This window comes from Neophocaena asiaeorientalis, unplaced genomic scaffold, assembly GCF_003031525.2.
Source record: "Neophocaena asiaeorientalis asiaeorientalis breed wild unplaced genomic scaffold, Neophocaena_asiaeorientalis_V1.1 scaffold39, whole genome shotgun sequence".
Classification (NCBI taxonomy): Eukaryota; Metazoa; Chordata; class Mammalia; order Artiodactyla; family Phocoenidae; genus Neophocaena; species Neophocaena asiaeorientalis.
Window position 1 is genome coordinate 4808672 of NW_020175670.1, and position 22231 is coordinate 4830902.

Sequence of the window (22231 nt, forward strand, 5' to 3'; positions counted from 1 at the left end):
CCCGTGTCCCCTGCATCGGCAGGCGGACTCTCAACCACTGCGCCACCAGGGAAGCCCGGGTCTATCTTTTTTTATGTATCTTCACCATACACACCGCCAACCCATTGCTTTTTCATCTCCTCTAACACTCTAATTTCTCTCATTCCTTATTTCTCTCCCTTAACTCGTCTTTTCTATAAAAGATAAGAATATTTATTTAACAATATGCATTATGTTTATAAAATATGTTCTTAATTTTAAAAGCACCTGAGTGGAAGGTTTTGTATTTCCTGTTCAGGGAAGCTTATTAGTGGCCTCAGAAGGCATGCCAGTGAGGGTGAGGGAGGAGCTGGGTACCTATTTAGCAAGCCAGATTGGCTGAATTGACCCTGGAGATCCATAGCCTCCTTACCAGGTGGCTCTCGTGTCCAACCCATGGAATCATGGCACCTCTTACGAGTGTGGCCCTTGGTCATCCCTACTGAATGGGTCAGTGGACCTCAGTAATAATAAAATGAAAACTCTATTGAGCCAATATGTTGTTGGAGAATTTCATGGTAGGACTTTCCCTAATTGACTGTGAGTCCTAGGAAATAAGTTTTCAAGAATTAAAATGTTCTTCTAAATTTGGAAGTGTTTATTAGGACCAGCAATCTTCTTGATTATCATCACTTAAAAAATATACCATAAGCTCTAATGAAATACAACATCTATTTGGATAAAATTATACCACATTTTTTTAAGGCAAATAAAAAACTGTTGTTTTTCTTTAAAACCTCATTAGGTCTTGATTAGTTTACAAGAACATAAGCCTGAAGGTATCAGGCTGATTGGTGAAATCTGTGTGTTAAGACGCTCTTTCATGCATGGTACTTTGTGAAGCTCAATTTCATGTTTTTCTTTACATGGGAAAAACTTTTATGAAAAGACTCTGGCTTATCAATCTTAACTGCTGCAAACAAAATTGTGCCTCAGCACATATTAGTACAATATTGGTAATTACCATCTCAAACCCCTTCAAGATGTGGCTCATTATAAACTCTGAACCCCTCGAAGCTGGTGACAGAATAAATAAAGGATCTGCATTACCAGTTATTAAAAACTAGGATGAGACAATAATAATTTTTTAAAACAATCAAAATAATATGGATGAAATAGTTTGGTTAAAATATGTTTCACAAAAGTAAATCTCCCTTTCAGTTATGTTAAAGGTCAATTAGATCATGCAGTTGGTATTGTAACTTCTAATACTGTGGGTGGGACTTAAGATGTCATGTAAATTTTTAGAAATGTTTTTCAAGCAGTTCACAATGCACCATGGAATTCTTTAGGAGTCACATACGACGTGGCCCTGAGGCTAATCTATTTGTTGGAAAGTTTAAGTACTAAACAAAAGCGTTAGTTCAGTCATGCTAGAATTTGAAAAATCTATTAGGCAAACAGAAAGAAGTGTGGGTAAATTAAGCTTTAGGGTATAAGTTTTGGACTCACGCTTCTTGAGGCTAACATCGTTACACTACTTACAGCGACTTAGGGCACTTAAAAACAATGTTAGGGGACTTTCCTGGTGGAGCAGTGGTTAAGAATCGCCTGCCAATGCAGGGGACACAGGTTCGAGCCCTGGCCCGGGAAGATCCCACATGCCGTGGAGCAACTAAGCCCACGCGCCACAAGTACGGAGCCCGTGTGACACAACTACTGAAGCCCATGCACCTAGAGCCCGTGCTCCGCAACAAGAGAAGCCACAACAATGAGAAGCCCGCTCGCCGCAACTAGAGAAAGCCTGCACACAGCAACACGCAGCCTAAATAAATAAATAAATAAAAATTACTTAAAAAAAAAAAAAAGACAATGTTAGGATGATTACTTAACCTCTCTAAGATTCATCTGTAAAATATGACTAAGGAATGTTTCACAGAGGACTAAGTCAGATACTGAGTATCTTGTAGTATGTGCTGAGGGTTAAATGAGATACCAGGGGTTGAGTAATGAACTCAGGACCTGGGCATGTTAAATACCCAAGTATTTTGGTAACATAGAATTTTATAGCTGAAAGGGATCTTTTAGCTATAAAAGATAATTTTCATTTCAGACAGAAGACTTAAAGTCTCTAGAAACATTAGCTTCAGTCAAGCAATACATGAAAAAGAAATAGACACAAATAAAAAAAATTCCCCACCAGGCTAAGTGTCTTTCTGCAAGTTTACACATGCACAGCCAATCTATCTTCCCTTCCTAAAAGCAGAAAGGTGCAAGATAAGTAAAGTAAACAGCTCTCGGAAAATATGTGTTCAATTTACATCAGCTTGCATGACCATACATTTTTGTAAAGAAAAATGATCATTCCTTTCAGGTGACATAAAATGCACGGGATTTAAATCAAACCCAGCCTCAGAAGAAACAGGCAGTCTGGGCTGTGTTCTATACGTTAATGGCCACCTGCATCGCTCTAGTCAATGGTCAGGTATCAAAAGCATTGCCCAAACTGTGCCAATTACGGTTTCACAATCCCAAGCTTCAGAGCTTTCCTAAGTGTGTGCAGTGTGTTTCCAGTTTGCTGGAAGTTGATCTACTTTCACTTACACAGTGTGGTACTCACTCAAACATTTCCCTTCCTCGTACCTGGAGCATATAAACCTTCGGCACACTTTATGAGCTAATGGTCTGCACAGCGTCTTGGTTTACTGAGACCCAGGGAGGAATGATGTAACACGTTTTCCAACAGAAGATACGCTCATTGAGGCAGTGTTCAAACCAGCTGCTGGCAAAGCCAACCAAAATTCTAAGGACCACGAAAAACAACATTAAGAGATTTTTTTTTCCCTACCAGTTTAGAGTTACCAGATTCCAGCAAGGTGGATATGGAGTCTACCTTTCTAGGGCCAATCTCTCGGCCGGTGACAAGGCGGCCCTTGTTAATGTTTGATTCTAAGATGTGCCGTTTATTAAGGCTGCAACCTACCATCACTGCTTCCCCTGAGGACTACATCTGGCGAAGGTGTCTGCCGGGAACGGGAGCCAAAGGAATCCAGGCTATCGAAGGAATCATCTCTGCCGTGTCGAGGGGGAGAGAGGGAGTCGCTGCGCTCAGAGTCCCAGCAGTCGATGTAGCCACTGTCTCGAATACTACGTTTTGGGCTCTCAACGTCATCCGTCTCCTGTTCAAGAAGAAAAAGAAAGGATTACAGACATCACAGCAACAGACGTAGAGGCTACAAATATCAGGAAAATCAGTCTCCAATGGTCTCCCAAAAATCCTGCATATAGAATCAATCTGGAAAGGCTACGGCAACCAGTTATCAAATTGATTATCATCTACACTTCATTAAGCCTTCCCTGCTGCAACTTTTTCAATCCGAAAATCACACATATTAAAAAAAAAAAAATCCCCAAGCATCTCGTACTCCACAATGTTGGAAAAAAAAAAGTCCAAGGAACTGAGAATAAAAGATCATCAAGTTTGGATTCACAAGAATATAATGACAGATAAAAACAAAAATGAGAAACTAAAACCTTAACCTTGACCCATCTTTCAGGATCCATAACTGCATGTCTGTTCTGGGACCCAGCCCCTGGTTTAGCTGCACAACTGCTTCTGTTTATGCTGTCTGGCTAATGCACACAGCATTTGTTTTTGCAGCAGAATCAGTTCCGTAAAATCCTGGAGCAGCATGCTTCCATCTTCTGCTACCTTGAAGGGAAATTCCTGCTCTGAAAGGGAGCTGTCTTTCTGGGGCAAAAAATTAAAAAAAAAAAAAAAAAAGCAGTGAAAAATATGCGAAATGATTTTCCTGATGCCTCGGAAGAATCCAGGCATGCTCTCGCGCTTGGCCAGCTCTTGGCACTGGGGGAGCTGAAAGCACTTGTGGCTGACCCACATGTTCAGAGCAGTGAGAACAATGGCTGTCTTTGACAGCCTGTGATTATAAATTCTTTCCAGCGCAAGCAGCACATACTAAAACACTGAAACTCCAGCAGAAGAAAGGTCAGTCAAAGCCATCCTCACCCTCGAATTATAATAAAAGCCTTGTTCCCGCCAGTGTCTTAGCATTAATTACAAGAGTCCAAGCTGACGAAAACAGAAATAACTCCGGTCACTCAAAGATAAACCTCAATTTAATCTCTCCCAGACTGTTGCTTAAAATCAGGGCTGTGAATGACATCCGCAAAGACTGGAAGGTCCCACTGAAGATTTCCTGGGATTCTCAGGCAGGTCCCCTCCCCATTCCCCATAGAGAAGAAAAAAAAAAAAAAAATTCTCCGTGGTAGCAATTTTGGAAACTGTCTACACTGACTAATATGCTCGCCGGAGCCAAAGCCTTTTAGGAAGTGCCTTTGCCAGCTGCTTCTATCAATTATAACCAGATCCTCTGACACACTCCCCAGCAGGGGGCCCTTTGGGGGGACAGAGCAGCTGTAATTCACAAGGCACGCACAGTGGTCTTGCATCAGGAGAAGGAGTAGGAAAAAGGGGAAGGGCAGGGTTGAGGGGGGGTACCCTGCTGCAGCCACACCGAGGACCCGATTAGTGCCCCTGAAGAACAGGTTGTCAAACAGCCTAGGTGACTACAGATGACATGACCCTCCCGAGGAAGGCAGAAATTCCAGTTATGGAAATTAAGGTATTTTAGTTTACTCGTAGGTCAAACTTAACCAGGACTTGTACAAAAGCCAGGCCTGACTAGCAGGAAAAAGAATTCATGACTAACTGAAAAGTATACATCTAAATTGGATATGGTTTTGCATTTAATTTCTTTGGAAATGCAAGTAATTATCTTGGATTATTTATCCACTGAGAATAGGCTAAATGGCTAATGTTACTGAACACTTACTATGTGTCTGGGGCTATGCTTGATGCTTTCTCTCTGCTCTATTCTTTAATCCTCACAACCTGCTCCCCAATGATGGGGTTACCATTGTCCCTATTTTATAGAGGAGAAAAGAATCAGAGAGGTTGAGTAAATTGACTCAGGTCACACAGTAATCAGCAAAGCTGTGATTCTAACACAAGACTCTGTCTTCAACTACCAAACGGTAAAACCTGGCATTTGATGAACTTTGGTATAGTTACAGCTGTCAACAACAGCATCACCTCTCCCAGCGGCTGGACACTTACTGCCTGCTTACTCAGTGGATGACACTAACCTGGATAATGTCCCTTCGCTAAACACTGTTTATGCCTAGATCACCAACCTATACGTGCTGCAAAAGAGAGACAGTTTAGAGTAGGTTAAAAGCATGGTCTTGGAAGCTCAGCTGACAGTTTAAATCCTGGCTCCACCCTTTGTCAGCTGTCTGACCTTGGGCAAGTTATTTTACCTTGCCCAATTTCAATTTTCTCATCTGTAAAATAGAGCTAATAATATTTATCTCATAGTATTGCTGGGAAGGTTAAATGTATTACTATATGGAAAGCATTCAGAAAAACACCTGACGCATAAGTGCTCGAAAAATGTTAGCTGTGTTATAATCACTCCTATGTATTCATCTGGCAGGTAAATGTCAATATATAAATCATAGAAAATTTATAAATGCAGTTAAGGACATAATCTTATATACACACTGGTACTCTTCTATCTGCTTCTCCATTTATATCCCATAACTAGATGCCTTGGGCCCAATTTCCCATCAGGGAGGGCAGACACTCAGGAAGTCGAGCCACTGGTAACATCTAGAAATGACACAATTTTACAAGCTGCTTGGCACAGAATTACAAAACTGGATTTTCAAGAAAATAATATCAGGCAAGTTTCCCCCAACACCCAAATGTCTCCCCCACCCTATCCTACAGACCACAGGAGAACAGAAAGGAAAAAGAGAAAGTTGACATGCTTCTTGGAGCTCCAGCTGCTTTCTTGCAGCCAGTTATGGGAAAGAAAAACAAAAAGGCCGTTCTGTTCATGACTTTGTAGAAAGCCAAGAATTAAACCTTGGGTCAAGTGAGAGCTGGAAGCTGAACGGCAGGGTCAGTTTGACAAGTGAAAACCAGGCCACCTGTGGCCATCCTTGGCCAAGCTGCTCCCTTAGAAACCTCAGGGTGAAGCAAGAGCCTGGCTCTTTAGCCAGAAATAAAGATTTGGACATCCGCGGGATGAACAATTTTATTGGATTCCATCAAGTCACCCAGAGGCAAGCTTTGGGAGCAGGGTTAGAAGATATAAACCAACACAAAGGCTAGCACAGTCTAAGTGCTCTGTACTCGGAGTCTGTTACGTCGTCTACGCTTTCCATCTAGATGCCCAGTAGTGGCATCCTGTCTTCTACAGAGAGCACTCCAGGGAAAGGGGATACGACTCAGATCTGTCCATTGTGCTAATTGCTGGTTGTTCTAGTAAAAGTGTGTTAATGAATGGGGTGTGAATTACTAGCTCCCACAATATTTTTGGATTATTTTACTCATCTGTCCTCTTCTTATCCTCCTTTGTCAGAGATAATGAGAACCAGCTACAGTTGGTGACTGACTTCTGGTATCTGAGAAACTCCAGATGCCTCTGTTTTACCACTCACCATTTTCTGCTTCCTTTGTGATTTATAAGGTGGCTAAATCCTATTCTGCAGTGTGTTAGGTTCTACTTTTCCAGCCTGATGAGCCATCTCTACCCACCATACTCTTGTTGGTGAAGCAATTCATTCCACAGATACTGACTGAACATTGTCTATGTGCCAAGCACTGTCTTCAGTGCTGGGGACACAATGTTACGCAAATTCGATAAATTCCCTGTCCTCATGGGCCTTATGCTCTAGCAGGGAAGGCAAAAAACAAACAGAAAAATATACAAATACAAATTTGTATACAAATACAAATTTGAATACAAAGTTGAATGGTAAGTATCATGAAAAAATAAAGCAGGTTAAGGGAAGAGAAGTTGATGATGGCTGCTGCTCTAGGCCAAGGTCTTGTACTTGTTGGCCCATCAAGCTCCCCCCTCTTTAACCCCTTGTTCTGATAGCACCCTCTGAGATAGTACTGGCTTAGGCCAATCATGGTACCCCCTGTCCCTGGTCACACTGACTGGTTCAGGGATAGGACCCACACTGGACCAGAGTACACCCTAGGAATTTTAAAGCTGGGGCCAGGGAGAAGAATTCCTTGCCTTCTGGGCAAGAAGCTAGGAGCAGATAATCCCGGGGATGCTGTTGGCCATGGTCTCTGCTATGAGAGAGTGTTTGCCTACTGGAGGAGAGGATGAATTCAAGAAGAGACCGGAAGAGAAGAGAGACAGAAAGAGAGAGGAAGAACCTAGAATGTTGACTTTCTAGTTGCAGGTCCTGAGATCTCTAGGGCCACCCTTGTCCCTACAGTACTCCCTTTAATCTCACTATTCTCGTAGTAATTCCCCTTGGTTCAGCTTAAGTGTCCCTTCCTTTGGGAGACTTTCTCTGACGTATCCAGGCCCAGTGAAAGGCCATTGTCATGATGCTTTCAGAGACCTTTTTTGTCTATAGCAATAGCAACCTACTACGAACATCTACTATGTGTCCGATGCTTATGTTAAGGGTTCTACGTGTGTTCCTCGCACTACAGAACTTAACAAGTTGTACCACAGTTAATCATTTTTATGCACATTTCTCCCACTAGAAAAAAATGAATATAAAAAAATTTCAGGCTAGCCTCCTTTGTGAAAGAAAAGCTTTTAATTTCAAATTTATTTCAGCATGTATATGTGCAGAAGAGATTCCAGTTGTCTCTCAATATCTGTTTTCCATTTCTTCTCCAGTGAAAATGCACACAGTTTTTAAATGAAATAAAATCTACTTTCCCCAAGTCTTTCCTTGCAGCTAGGTATGGATACGTGACCAAGTTCAAGTCAATAGGATGTGAGCAGAAGTGTAGTGCATGACTTCCCAGAAGTGTATTTAAAGGAAGGCATAGGCCCTTCTTCTCCTCAGCCCTCCTTTCTCCTGGCTCAAAGGTGGACGTGAAGGCTAAAGCCTGTGCAGCCATCTTGGACCAGCAGGTGAGTGTCCGTGAGCTGAGGACAGTAGAGTAAAAAGACAGAAGGAGCCTGAGCCCTTGATGGTCACAGGACCCTCACACTAGCCCTGGACTGCTCATGTCCAGACCTTATGTGAGTTTGATATAAAACTCTATCTTATTTAAGCCACTGGCGGAGTTGTCTGCATTTCCCAGTTAAATTCAATCTTAATTGATAAAATGAGATCGTATACACTTTAGATAAATCTAATATTTTCAGGCATTGGATAGACCTGTGAAATTCAGGTCAATTACTCTCTTTATATAGAGACACCACTACTCTCTTTATATGGGAACACCACAGCTGGCCATTTTTAGTTAAGTCGCGCTTTGGCCAGTGATACTAACTACTCCCTCATGTCCTGTGATGTCATCTATATTCATTTAAAAAAAAAGTAACAGCTGTTCACAACAACAGGTCATTTCAAGGCAGTTGTTAGTAACCAACTGTCTCACTAGAAAGGGAAGTTAGGAGAGCTGCAGAGACCAATAGCTGCCCAGATTATAGAGAAGCTGGACTAGTGATAAGAAACATCAATAATGAGAAGAAATCAGATTCCAAGAGAAATCAGCAGGGAAACTATGAGGCAGAGCTTTTCAATAGTTTAAAACAGATAATCCATCTATCATTGTCCAAGTCCAAATTTAACATAAGACCAGCAAACATTTAGATTTCACAAATCCATACTGAAACTTACCTTTGTATTTTCCCTAAGTATCCTTTATTGAGAGAGATGAAAGATTAAAGGACAAATAAGGGTTAAGACTAAGAAACAATGTGTTGTGTTTGAGTGGTGTGTTTATTTTATTTTTCAAGGAATTTAGCTTCAAGGACTTTGTTTATATGTGTTATGACTAATATGAAAGCTTTGTCCATTTATACATATATGAGCCGGCCTGGTTCTAGCCAAATGCAAAGAATTATTAGAACTATTAGCTTTAAGGAAAAAAGAATAAATCATTAGAAAGTTGGAGCAAATTCTTGCTTTCAGTATTAAAAGAAAATCCGTAAAATACAGAATGTCTCTCAACGAGGTCTCATTGGTGCATTTAATTTGCATGCTGGAGAAAAGAGGAAGAAGAAGGTCTTAATTATATATGCTGCACTATGGGTCTTATCCAAAACCCATGGATGCTACTGATTACAAGTGAGCCTTACCTATTCACTAAGGCCTGTTGGGTGAGGCTGCTCCCGGGGAGTACTGTATGCTAGTACTTTGGGTGAGTTAATGTACACTGCTGAATCCTAAAAAGGAACACATAGGCAGCCACACAAAAAACACTGCACTGTTTCTTGGACAAATTCCTACCTTAGGTCAGTCTTTCCCATAATTAAATACACAAATAAAGCTTTGACTATTACAAAACATGTTTTCCAAATTTCCAGGTCATTCAAATGCAATGGTCATAAAATATGCATCTTTGAAGAGAATGCTTCTAATTTTTCGGAGCCCATCCGGAGTGGGTACCCAGGCAAGAACTTGGCTAATGTAACTTCACCCACACCAAGGCCCTGATGGGTAAGCAAAATGACCTTTAGGATGAAAGTGCAGAGCAAGTCTTCATTTTTGTATAATGCTGTATTGTTTAATTCAGGCATTATTCCCCCAAGAAAAGAAGCGCTGAGCTCTTTGGTATCTAAAGTCATATACGGACGGATTGAACTTTCTCTTTTGGAATTAAAATTGGATAAAGCTCAGATCTCCCATTCTCAGAAGGGAATAAAAGTTCAGGTAGGCGTGGGTGTATGAGGCAAAGATGGCATTGGTAAGACAAGCGGTCATTTCCTTGAGTGCACGACATATTTGGCCTGTGCAATTTTACCACGTGAAACTGTAAAGATCTTAAAAACAAGCAAATGTGCTGCTTTCCCACCTTGTCTGAACGTCATGGGATGAAGAAGAAAAGTCAAGTTACCTTCCTCATCTGAGCCAGCAAGCCTTCGAACTCCTTCAGGTTTAGCGTTGTCCCACTGTAAGATGCACAGCTATTCGCTGCTTTGCCCAGCCAGTAAATAGTCACTAGTACCTGGGAAAGAGAACCACGCACAAAGAATTACTTTTAAACTAAAGAATCAATAATGCTTCCCTAACAGGAAAGCAGGAGGAGAGAATGTGTAACATTAATTTACAAAGCCCACCATCCATGAGGTATCCATTCTAGGTAAAATCATTTTAATAAGGACCCAATGTTGCATCGGTCAACACAAACACGATTCAGTAGTTAAAATAAGACTCCAGTTTTAGGAAGAATTTGGTTGTGAGAATGTGATCTATAAGACAGCAAGGAGGAAAAATAAATCCTCCAGAATTATTTTCATGTCATGAAGGCTTCAAAACCAGGAAGCAAAAATTTTCAGAAACTCTGGAGTCTTTCCCCAGACCAGCAATGGAACAGGTTGTCAATCCCTTTTGAGAGAGGTGCTTTTAAAGGCCCATAATTTCTACTTGTGGGCACAGAGGTTCTGCTAAGACCACTGGCAAACATTTTTCAGAGGAGTGATAAAGGTTAATTAGTGGTTTCCAGCACAAGATCAACAAAATATATCTAATTAAAGTCAGAAGACAGCAATGTAATGAAGAATGCAATCTGCAGAGACCTAGTTCTGGGGGTACGGTTAGATTCCTATTAATCTGAGATGGGAAATTTTTAGCCTGGTCAAGACTACTGCCAATTAACAACCTTGAATGTTTAAGAATGTCTATGAATATTCACTGGTCTGAAGCTACAGTCCTAGGTTAACATTTTGTTCTGTCTTTCCAAAGGAACTGTCTGCAAGAGCAAAGGCTCTTTACATTGACTTTCCCACAGAACCCAACAGGGGTCAGCTGAAGATGAGCTCCTTAAAATTGAATTATTGGGATCTGAAGCCTATGGAAAAGCTAAGACTATTATTTTGTTTTCACATTTGGTCTTATTGCTTCAACTAGGCTGGGAAGTATTTATTGTACCTCCCTCTACTTGGCCAGAAAATGCTTTGGACAATGTGATATGTATACATGCTTCCGATGGCAACAGGCCCAAGATATGGTCATGTGCATCATTGCTAGGATGTGATCTGGTTTTCTACCTCTGTGGGAAAATGTGACTTTAGGAATACTTCAAAACTTCCAGAAATTCTTTTTTAACTGATTGCTTACAAATAACTTTCCAGAGAGCAGAAAATTGCGAAAGTCAGGACATGAACTCGAGCCATAAAATAACTAATGTGTGCTAAGAGTATGAGGCTCTCTTGAAAAGTGTAATAGGAAAACGGCAGATAGAACTGTGTTGTGTTTTAGATTATGGGGTTTCTGTTTAAAATTGTATGATGAAAAATGTCAAATATCCCTGGTTTTATAGAGGAAGAAAAAGAAGATAAGAATGAGAATGTCAATCGAATATAACAGCACCCTGAAAATTTCTTTAAAAGGGGAGGGTCACAGCCAATTTTAAAATTTTATATACAGAAGGTCATTTCTTACATTCTTCAATTTCAACTTAAAATAAAAGAGCACTAACATACTTGCCTTGGAAAATAAGATCTAACTCTAAAAAGTTGATTTTGGAAGGTACTAATAAAAACTCAAAAGATTAATAGGAAAAAAACCACAAAAGGTACAGGCCCACAACAGTCAACACTATTTATATTATGCTAATCTTTTCCCCAAAACAACTTGCCCAACTGCTTAATTTAATAATCCCATCTGTGCCTACCAATGGCAAGAAAGTAATGTTAGTGCTAAAACAGATCATTCTGTGTTTAAGAAACCAAATTACAAATGGAGTGCAAGCTTTCATTTATTTATTTCTGGACTAAGCCCTTATCTAATTAAAGAGACCACCCCTCCCCGCAAAATCTACCATTTTTATTTCTATCAGAATCATTGATTATTCTATCAGAGGCACATATAATTGTTTCCTAAGAAAGATTCTTTCTAGCAAGGCATTCGAGAGGCATTGAACTTATGAGCTAAGTTTTACACTTGAACCATCAAAGTTAGAAGGAAAAAAGTTTGGAAAGTGAAATTAAAACACTTACATTTTTCAGCTTCCTGCTATAATCAAGGCTCCTAGTTTGGAAAAAGGAAAAGAAAATATGATCAGTTTCTTCACTGTGATCTTCCCTTCAACACCTTTAAGATGTATTTGAAAGCTAACATATATAATGAAATCAGCAGAATATATTACTTTTAAGGTCTATGATTAGTGATATCAGGTACTAAATAAAATCACTTAGAAAACAAAATACAGAAGGATAAGGTGGAATTAAAGTTCCATAGTGCACCATGGAAGGATGAATGCTCTGTAACATCTGGAAAATGAAGAATTCCCTTTAAAACTACCACTGTTTATATTTGTATAATCAAAGCTTAACTGTAAAAGTAAAATTTTGCCTTGGTTATATATCACTGTCAAACTGAAATCTGACTGCACTTCCAAAATCTTCTTTATACAAGTACTTTTAAAGAAGTTCTAAAACCTTACCTAATTAAAGAGACCTGAAAATATATGTAAAAGAGGCAATGCTATCCTAATACTTGTTCTTTTCTGCTATGGACATAAATCAGTGCTGCGGAATTAGCCATAAGCAAGAAAATATGCATGCTATGTTCAAATATACACACATGCATTCTTAAATATACATAAATGTTTATTCTCAAACTATAAACAAAAAAAGCTACTTGGTGGTACTTTCTACATATTCATACAGTGAAATATAAAAATTTCTCCCAAATTATTTCAAAGTTTCTTTAACATGTCAACAAAGAAATACTAGGAAAATAAATGCTACACTTCTTTTTTCCACAGAACTTCAGTGGGGGGGGGGTGGTGCTGGGGAGGGAGAATGTAATTCTATTATATAAAAAAGAATTCCTCCAGATATTTAGATCCCAGTTACCTTATTGCTGCATACTCTGACCCAAAGTACATATTAATGAATAGATACACAATTTTAAGTCAATTGAGACTTGAGGGACTAGAAAACAATGTAGTCTATAGTCTATACTAATCTAGTCTATACTAAGGAGATAAACCATCAACAGAGACTTAGACTGTAAGAAGCAGTGGTCCAATTTGGATTTGATTAAGAACATGTTTTCATATTCCCCCCTATTAACAGAAAGAAAGATTTGTCATTATCTGCTTAGATATTTGCTAGGATTTAAAATAATTTAACAACAGTAACAGCAGGAAAACCAGATGAAAACAAAAATCTACAGAAGATTTGAAATTTTTGTGAAAAACAACTTAAGAACAGGGAACATAAGACTTTTTCTGCACTGTCAATGACTGTTTTTTGACTAAAATTGTGACCCAGTTCTAAAAAAAAAAACACGCTTGGCACACAGTAGGAGCTCACAAAATATTTGTTTGAATGACTTCCACGTAACAACCAATTACGTGAAAATGCTCCCACATTTTTCAGAGACATCCTCGGGAGCAATCCAAAGGCTTTCCTCATTTTCATCCAATTGCTGCGATTCCCTGGAATGATACTTGCTGCATGCCCTTCTGGATTATGTTTTCATGTCCCATCAAGGTCGTCTGGCACCCATTACAGGAGAGTTCACGAAATTACACACAGAGTAATCATTTGCAGTTTTCCCTCTTTCTTTCTTTATAGTCTACTCAAGTTACTTCTCAAAAAAAAATAAGAAGTAAAATTACCCACAATAAAAGCTAACCTAAAGAGTATTTTTCAAAAGACAATTTCAAAAAGCATCAAAATTTCCTCTTTGGGATCTACCCCTCTACCTATTGCTTCCACTATTAATTGGTGTCAGTAGGGGGTTCTCCATCTCTGCTAATGTTTGGCTCAACTTTCAGAGGGGAAAGCAGAAAAATATAGCAGTTCTACTCTCATCTCCCATAGCTATGAAATCTACATATGTTGCAGATGTCCCCTGGACAGTGCCAAGTTAAACCAGCATCACTTACAGAAAAGTTGTGAAGCAGATAGCTCATTCCATGCCCCAATCTTCCCTAATACTAGAAAAGATTTTCTAAGTACCAGAAATGAATTTATGGCATACTTTTTAATATAAAGTTCTTTATGTGCTTCTAAATATTCATACGGTGAAATAAAAATGTTTTCTCCATAATTATGCCAAATTCAACAACCTACAACACTTGTGGACCACCCCTCCCACCACGCTCGTCCTTGCTCATTACCCTTCTACCACACTGGCTGGCCACTCTTCTTTCTCTTTCTAGACATCAAGTTTGTTTCTCTTCCCAGCCTTTCTACCTGATTCCTCTGCCCTGAATACCCTATAGATCTTAGCATGTCTGGCTCTTGCTTCCCATTCATGTCTCAGCCCTCAGCTGAAATGCCACATCTTTAGAGAGACCATTCTTGACCACCTTTCTTTTTTATTTCCCCCCTGTTTGACTGAGATATAATTGATATAAAACGTTATATAAGTTTAAGGTATGCAACACAGTGATTTGATATATGTATATATTGCCATGGTCACCATCTTTTACACCATCTATTTTATTATTATTTTATTTTCTTCTCAGCACTTATCACTCCCTGCAATTTTTAAAAATTTACTTATTTACTTCCCATTTCTTGACACAGGGTATAAATTCCCTGTGAACAGGGGGCCTGTTCTCTAGTGACTGGAAAGTATCAGACACATAGTAGCTGCTCAGTAAATCTTTGTTGAATTAATGAAAAATGACATAGGGGAAGGTGATGGGCAAGTATTGCTCAACGAAAATAATAGTCTCAAGTGAAGGAAAAACTTAAAAGGGAAGAAAATGAGGAGAAGAAATGCAAAAATGGGAGACAGATGGAAAGGTATGATAAAGAAGGGAAGGGAAGCATAGGGAAGAGAAGGAGACAGAGAAAAGAAGCAGAGAGAAAGAGAAAAAGAACAGAGAAAAGAAGAGGAGAAGGGGAAGACTGTCCAGTAATTGAGAAGTGACTGTCTGTGTGCCACTGGTCTAAGTGACTTTTTTTCCTTTAGGTTGCTTTCTGTGCCTTTGAACTAAAGTCGCTTTCTTTAGAAGTTGGTTGAACCATCTTCCCAGATCTGCACTGAGAAAGCTTTAGCTAGAATCATACCTGAAAGAACATTCTGTCCAACATCAAACATGCTAACATTCTCATTATAGGGGTCTGGGAAGGAGAAGAGAGGGAGAAAGGAGCACCTAAATACATAATGTAAATATTTACTGAAATAAAAGGAGAAACTGACAGTAATACAATAGTAGTATGGGACTTTAATACCTACTTAAATCAATGGACAGATCATCCAGACAGAAAATCAATAATAAAACATTAGTTTCAAATGACATATAAGATGGACTTATTACATATATACAGAACATTACAACCAAAAGCAGCAGAATACACATTCTTTTCAAGTGCACATGGAACATTCTTCAGGATGAATACCACACACACACACACACACACACACACACACACACACACACACACACAAGAACACTGTCCAATTCCATTTTATAGATGAAGACACAGAGCCCTACTGAAGCAAGGGAGCTTGCCTAGGATTATAGACCTGGGGGTAGCAGACGTAGAGGTAGACCTGAGATTTCCCGATGCTCACAGTTTTGTAGAAAAGCAGTAAAGTGATACGAGTTCTGAATTTCTAAAACCAATCAGTCTCAGAAGCCTCCTGGTTTAGTAACATATTGATTTAAAGTGACTCTTAAAAAAAAATGAATGCAGCTGCCAACAGTGTCAAAGTGAACTTTCCTTCACACTCTAATCAATGTGTGTGTAACAAATGATTACCTACCATGTCACACAGTTACTATTGTTTCTGGTCACTTGCCACCCAGGTGAAACTATGAATGTGAGATGAGGCAGAACCTGAAACAATTTCCTAAAATGAATAATGATTTATAGAGGCTGGATTTAGGTACAGAAATAAATGGAGCATGTGAGGACTAAAATGAGGTTTATGGTGGTTTACATATTCAAATATCATAATTTTTATTCTGTTCTTTTAACACTTAAGTAAAAATTTTCCATGAGAAGTATTAAAGAGAGGTCAAAAGGTACAAACTTCCAGTTATAAAATAAATAAGTCATGGGGATGTAATGTACAGCATGACAACTATAGTTAATAACACTGTATTGCATATTTGAAAGTTGCTAAGAAATTGCTAAGAGAGTAGATCTTAAAAGTTCTCATCACAAGAAAAATAAACTTTATATGGTGACAGATGTTAATTAGACTTATTGTGGTAAACATTTTGCAATATATACAAATATTAAATCATTATGTTGCACACCTAAAACTAATATAATGGTGTATGTTAATTGTACTTCAAAAAAGAAAAGGCACATTGACAACAGAGAAGTGCTTTTTACATAATCAATCATGGCTGACTCTCCCTTATTCCCAGTCATAAATCATAAAATCCAAAAATCATAAAATCCAATATGAACTCCAACTTGATTTCATTTAGTAGTTTCAATTATGTTTCCCCATCATTAAGAAAAAGCCAGTATCGGCAAATAGCAAAAAATTAACAGCTCTGAATTTTGGTTTCTTTCTCTTTTCTGTCCTTCTATGATAAAATGACCCAAAAGTAATCAAAAGGAGAAGTATAGCCAGTCCAAAGATGCTATCTATGTAATCAAGCTTCTTATTAAAGCATATTAATGCCAAATACTGTTTGACTAATTTCAAAAAGGTTTTATCTGAATTTGGTAGAGTCTAAAGAACTTTTAAACTACAGGAAAGTTACCTCTACCATCTCAAAAGGACTTTTCATCTTATTACTCTGCTCATGAGCTATTTCTTCATAGAGAAGCACATTGCCTTTTCTTTTACTATAACACTCTTTCCCAAGAATTCTTTGGCCCCAAACATGGCTCACTGAGTAGATACAGTCAACAATAGCCAAATGGCCAATGATCCATCTTCAAAGAACTTGATCACTGACACATATGAGAAAACAGTTACAAATGTAAATGAAGAATAGATTTTTCCATAATCCATTGACTTCTTTGCATAATAAACAGAGTTCAAATCTGTTTAGGAGTTTGCAGTCTTCCAGGAGCCTATTCATATGCCCAACTGGAGCCAATAAAAGCTTTTTGTCTAACCCAAACAGATTTGTGCATATTTCTCCCTTGCCTCTCCCTCTGTTAAGTCTCACTTAACATTTTCTTCCCTTTCTCTAAAATTCTAACTTTATGTACATGATTTTTGCATTTCAAAAAATTATGTTTGATCAGAATGAAAGCTATACACAAGGGAAGGCCAATGTGGTTTATTTTGAAAGCTAGGTTTTTACCTTCACATTTTAATTTTATTAGGCATGCCCAATTCTCTGCCTCCTAGATCTTACATCATCATCACAAAATTGCAAATCAAACCATAAATGGGTTTCCCTTGAACATAAATCATGCATTACTTACTTGACTGTTACTCTGTTGGATGTATCCTGTAGGTCACTCGGGTCAAAAAGTTGAGATTCTTTAAGGCCGAGCTCTTTACAACCTCTCAAGAATAATATGATATTGTCCTGGAAGGAAGAAAAGAAATCCAAGTCTATATTATTTTATATTATTTTATGAACCAGCCTTTCTTCTTTAATAGTCCAAATTACTGGAGGGATGTCAGTCATTAAGGCAGTGAGAGTCAGGTGTGAGTCATGGTCTGTTGGATAATAAAATCATACCTCATTAGGAAATGCTGGAATAAACAGACACTTCAAACTTCTAAACCCGCAGCTATGTCATATTCATTTTTTTCCCTTTATCTTTTCACCTTTGTATAAAACTGTAAGTTAAATGCCATTGGAAAGTAGAAATTAGCAATTTGGGGGAAATAGTACTCAAAACCCATGAATTCCCTATTGCTTCAAAGTTTTGTCCATGTCTTATTGCCTAGAATCTGGTTCAAAATGGATATATATATATTTTTTTAAATAGGTTTTACTACCCAAGTGTCATCTTCAACAAGTTTTTCTTTTCAATTGATCTTCAAAAAATATATCCTTATCTAAAAAAAGGGTACAAATGAACTTATCTACAAAACAGAAATACAGTTTGTAGAAAACAAACTTATAGTTAGCAGGGGTAAGGGCGGGGGAGGGATAAATTGGGAGGTTGGGATTGACATATACACACTAATATATATAAAATAAAATATATAACTAATAAGAACCTACTGTATAGCACAGGGAACTCTACTCAATACTCTGTAATGGCCTATATGGGAAAAGAATCTAGAAAAGGATAGATATATGTATGTGTATAACTGATTCACTTTGCTGTACACCTGAAACTAATACAACATCATAAATCAACTATATTCCAATAAAAATTTTTTAAAATACATCCTTTATCAATGGGTTTTGACCAGTAATACCTCTTTGTGGACTTATAAACTGAATTAAATGGGGTGGGGAAATCTAGACTTAACTGGAAAGGGAAAAATGAGGGGGCAAGGAAATCTTTTGAATATAATGTCAAAGACCCTCCTCATGGTGACAAATTTCTCTAGCAGGTACAAGTTTACTTTGACCTGGCAGAGTAGCAGACACAATCGACAGCTGAGGAGGGTTCTGGTCTTCATCTGTTAGGAGTCATTAAGAATAAATAAATGGCTCTGGAAGGAATTGCAAATTGTGAGTGATACTTTTGGAACTCTAGGATGTTAGCAGCAGGTTCATCGGTTGTAAGTCTCCAATTATCCTCTTCCTAAAAGACTTCTGATGAGCTAACTGGTCCCATCAGGTAGTTCAAACTACAGGAAAGGAAAGATGAAGGCTGGTTCCAGGATGCAGATCAATGTGAATCCATCTAAATGCTCTAAGAAAGATGCTACAAAAATCTGAAAAAATGGTGGTGGTAAATAAATCATATATTCACCCAAGTGCAATTTAACAAAGCGAACAAAAATCATAGTATTTCCCAATGACCAGTGTGTAGGTAGGATTCTAAGACGGTCCCCAAGAATCTCACCCACTGACGGACACACCCTGTATAATCACCTCCCCTTGAGTGCCAGTGGAACCTGTGCATGAGATGGGTTATCACTCTGTGATTAGGTCACTAACCAGTGGCTTTGAGTTGATCAAAAGAAAGATGACCTGATTGCACCTGACCTAATCAGGGGAGCTTTTCAAAGAAGGTGAAGTCAGAGTTCCTGCTGACCATGAGTTCTATAGCTGCCAGGAGATGCCTTCTGTCAATAACAACATGAGCTCGGAAGAGGCTTGGAAGAAGCTCAGCTTGGACTTCAGCCCCTGCCAACACCCCAATTTCAGCACGGTGAGCAAAGTATTCAGTCACGCTATGTCCATACTTCTGATTACAGAAACTAAGATAATCAGTGGGTGTTGACTGAAGATGCAAAGTTTACAGTAATTTTTTATGCAGCAATAAAAAAATAATACATCCAGGTTCAAAATAACAAGAGCAATAGCAATAAATTGCTAATGTTTATTTAGCCCTTAGTATATGCCAAGCATTCTTCCAAGAATTTTACATATATTAGCTCACTTAATCCCTGCACAACGTTATGAGGTAGGTACTATTACCAGTATGAACAGTATGAGGCACAGAACAATTAGGCATCATTAAGGCCACACAACTAGCAAAGGATGGAGGTGCAAAACAACATGGCATATATGAGGAATTCAAGCATCAAATCTGAAGCTGGTATCAAAGGAAGATCAGGCTTTGGAGTCAGGGTCTGATCATGGGGTCCTTGAAGGCCATGGAAGGCAGGCTATGGAAGTCACAGAGGGGTGGTGATCTGAGAAGTAAATGCCCAGGTCTGCAGCAGAAGTAGATTGCTGGGGGTAGGCCTGGGTGGGAGGTAGAGGGTGTAAAGGAAGGACTTAAGAGGAACAAGACAGGAGACAGGGAGACCAATGAGGAGATACTCGAATCTCACTTCCCCCCATGGAGGGTGGCCCACCCCAGAATGTTTTCTTTCCTGTGCCCCTGGATTTTTCAGTAGGTAAGAAGTACCATCATTCACAATATCTGTGTCCTTCACAACACCTCTTGTAGACTGACCATGAGCTGGTAAGAGTCTGAAGTCATCCATACCCTTCACAGTCTCTCCTGCAATTACTTTGCATGTTTTAAAATTATCCAGTTCTCCTTGGAGTTTTTCTATTTTCCCTCCCATCTCCAGAGGTTTGTAGAGGTTCAGGTGAGTCTTTTCTAGGCATGCAACTCTCTTTCCGGTTGGCCTAGGAGCTCTGAGGGTTTCTTACCCAGAGGAAAGCAAAGGATGGGTCCCGGAATTTTCTAGGAATCATTTGGGACCCCATTAAAAGGACCAGACTTGTGACCCACCATGTGGTCCCATCAGAGGCACAAGACCGTGGCACGTCAGATCCTCAAGAAAGGCAAGAAGGTGCTCTTCCCACGTGCATTCCCGGGTGCGCCCCGAGGGCCACGCTATCTTCAGCACACAAACTGCAAACACAGAAGCATTGCGTCGCCAGCTTGAACATTTTGGGCTGGAAGATTTAAATAACGGCAGGTCTCCTTCCAGCTCCGTGCTGCAATCTAATGATGCTGGAAGGGAGCCAGACCCCAGGCAGGAGAAAAGCACCCCCCCCAAGTGCCTTTAATTACCTAAAATGCATCCTGCAAATTCCCAACTGCCTTACTCTTCACACTGAGTTTTTCCCACATTTACAACTCCAAGCAAAACTAACATCTTAGTGTCTTAGCTTCAGAAGCCAAGCAACACAACTGGTTCTAAAATCTGGCAAAGAAGAAGTGAAGACACCGATTTACCACAATGACTATTCAATTTAGCTCTTACTAGGGTAGTATTGCAAACTCATTAAGACTTAGGCTTCAAAAGAAGTTTTTTTTTTTGTTTGTTTTTGTTTTTTAAATTTATTTATTTATTTTTGGCAGTGTTGGGTCGTCGTTTCTGTGCGAGGGCTTTCTCTAGTTGCGGCGAGCGGGGTCCACTCTTCATCGCGGTGCGCGGTGCGCGGGCCTTTCACTGTCTCGGCCTCTCCCGTTGCGGAGCACAGGCTCCAGACGCGCAGGCTCAGTAGTTGTGGCTCACGGGCCCAGTTGCTCCGCGGCATGTGGGATCTTCCCAGACCAGGGCTCGAACCCGTGTTCCCTGCATTGGCAGGCAGGTTCTCAACCACGAGCGCCACCAGGGAAGCCCCAAAAGAAGTTTTTAAAGGACTCTTCAAAAAGTCAATGTCACGCTAAAACAAAAATTAGAGGCTAAAGAGACATGGTGACGTAATGTAATGTATGACCTTTGATTGGATCCTAGATCCAAAAAAGGAAAAGTAAATAAGGCTATGAAAGTCCAGTTTAAATGTGGACTGTTGTTGGATAATATTATTGGATGAATGTTAATTTTCTTAGGCATGATGATGATGATGATGGTATTGTGGTTATATGAGAGAATGCCTTTATTTTTAGGCAAATATATGAATTATTTAGGGATAAGTTATCATGTCTATAACACAATTGCAAATGGTTCAAGAAAAAAATGTGTGTGTGTGTGTGTGTGTGTGTGTGTGTGTGTTGTGCATACACAGGAGACAGACAGAGAGAATGACATCTGCTTGTTATGGAGAAAGAAATAAAGCAAATATGGCAAAATATTAACAATTGGTGAATCTATATCTCAAAGGTTGGCAGTTTTTTCCTGTGAAGTGCCCGATAGTAAATATGGCTTTGTGGGCCTGTGGTAGTCTCTGTCAAAATGACTTAACTCTTTCACTGTAGCCAGACAAATACACAAATGAATGGAAGTCGTCAGCATCCCGATACACTTCATTTACACAAGCAGGCATCGGGCTGGATTTGGCCCACAGGCTGTAGTCCACTGGCCCTGTTCTAGGTGAACAGTATTCGGTTATTCATTATGCCATCTGTACATTTAAAAACTTTCCAAAAAAAGTTTGGAGAAAAGGTTTTTAAATTTGTAAACATGTATTCAATTCCATAGGATTGTGAGTTCCCTCACAAAACCAGTTTCATAAAATTCAAGGAAAAAATAACGGTCACCTCAGAGACAACTACTGCAAAGTTCCTAAGGTAAATGCTCAGGTGCTACTGATGGAAAGTTACTATTTCTGGCTAATGGGAAAGTGCTGTAACATGAGCGTCAATTCAACACAGATGGGGAACATAAAGTTCCTAAAAGAGTTCATTTCGTGCTCGACTAATAGTAATATGTGGATTTATACCCCTGTTTACCTAACTACTATGCATTCTCTCCTCCTTGTTCTTGGCCCAGTGGTTTCCCATTTCACTAATTTGTGGGCCACCCCTGTTTATGAGAACATTCACTGAGG

The 22231-nt window shown here is 39.2% G+C and overlaps 1 protein-coding gene across 8 annotated transcripts in view; it reads right to left on the minus strand.

Moving 5' to 3' along the window:
- The window catches only part of LIMCH1 (LIM and calponin homology domains 1), a 332153-nt gene that overhangs the window by 85881 nt on the left and 224041 nt on the right, over positions 1-22231 (minus strand). For all 8 annotated transcript variants that reach the window (XM_024731734.1, XM_024731731.1, XM_024731732.1 and 5 more), the window contains exons 4-7: positions 17346-17452; positions 11976-12006; positions 9872-9982; positions 2942-3137 (exon numbers count right to left, since the gene is read on the minus strand). In XM_024731734.1, coding sequence (XP_024587502.1) covers positions 2942-3137; positions 9872-9982; positions 11976-12006; positions 17346-17452 — 445 coding nt within the window. The remainder of the gene's footprint in view (positions 1-2941; positions 3138-9871; positions 9983-11975; positions 12007-17345; positions 17453-22231) is intronic.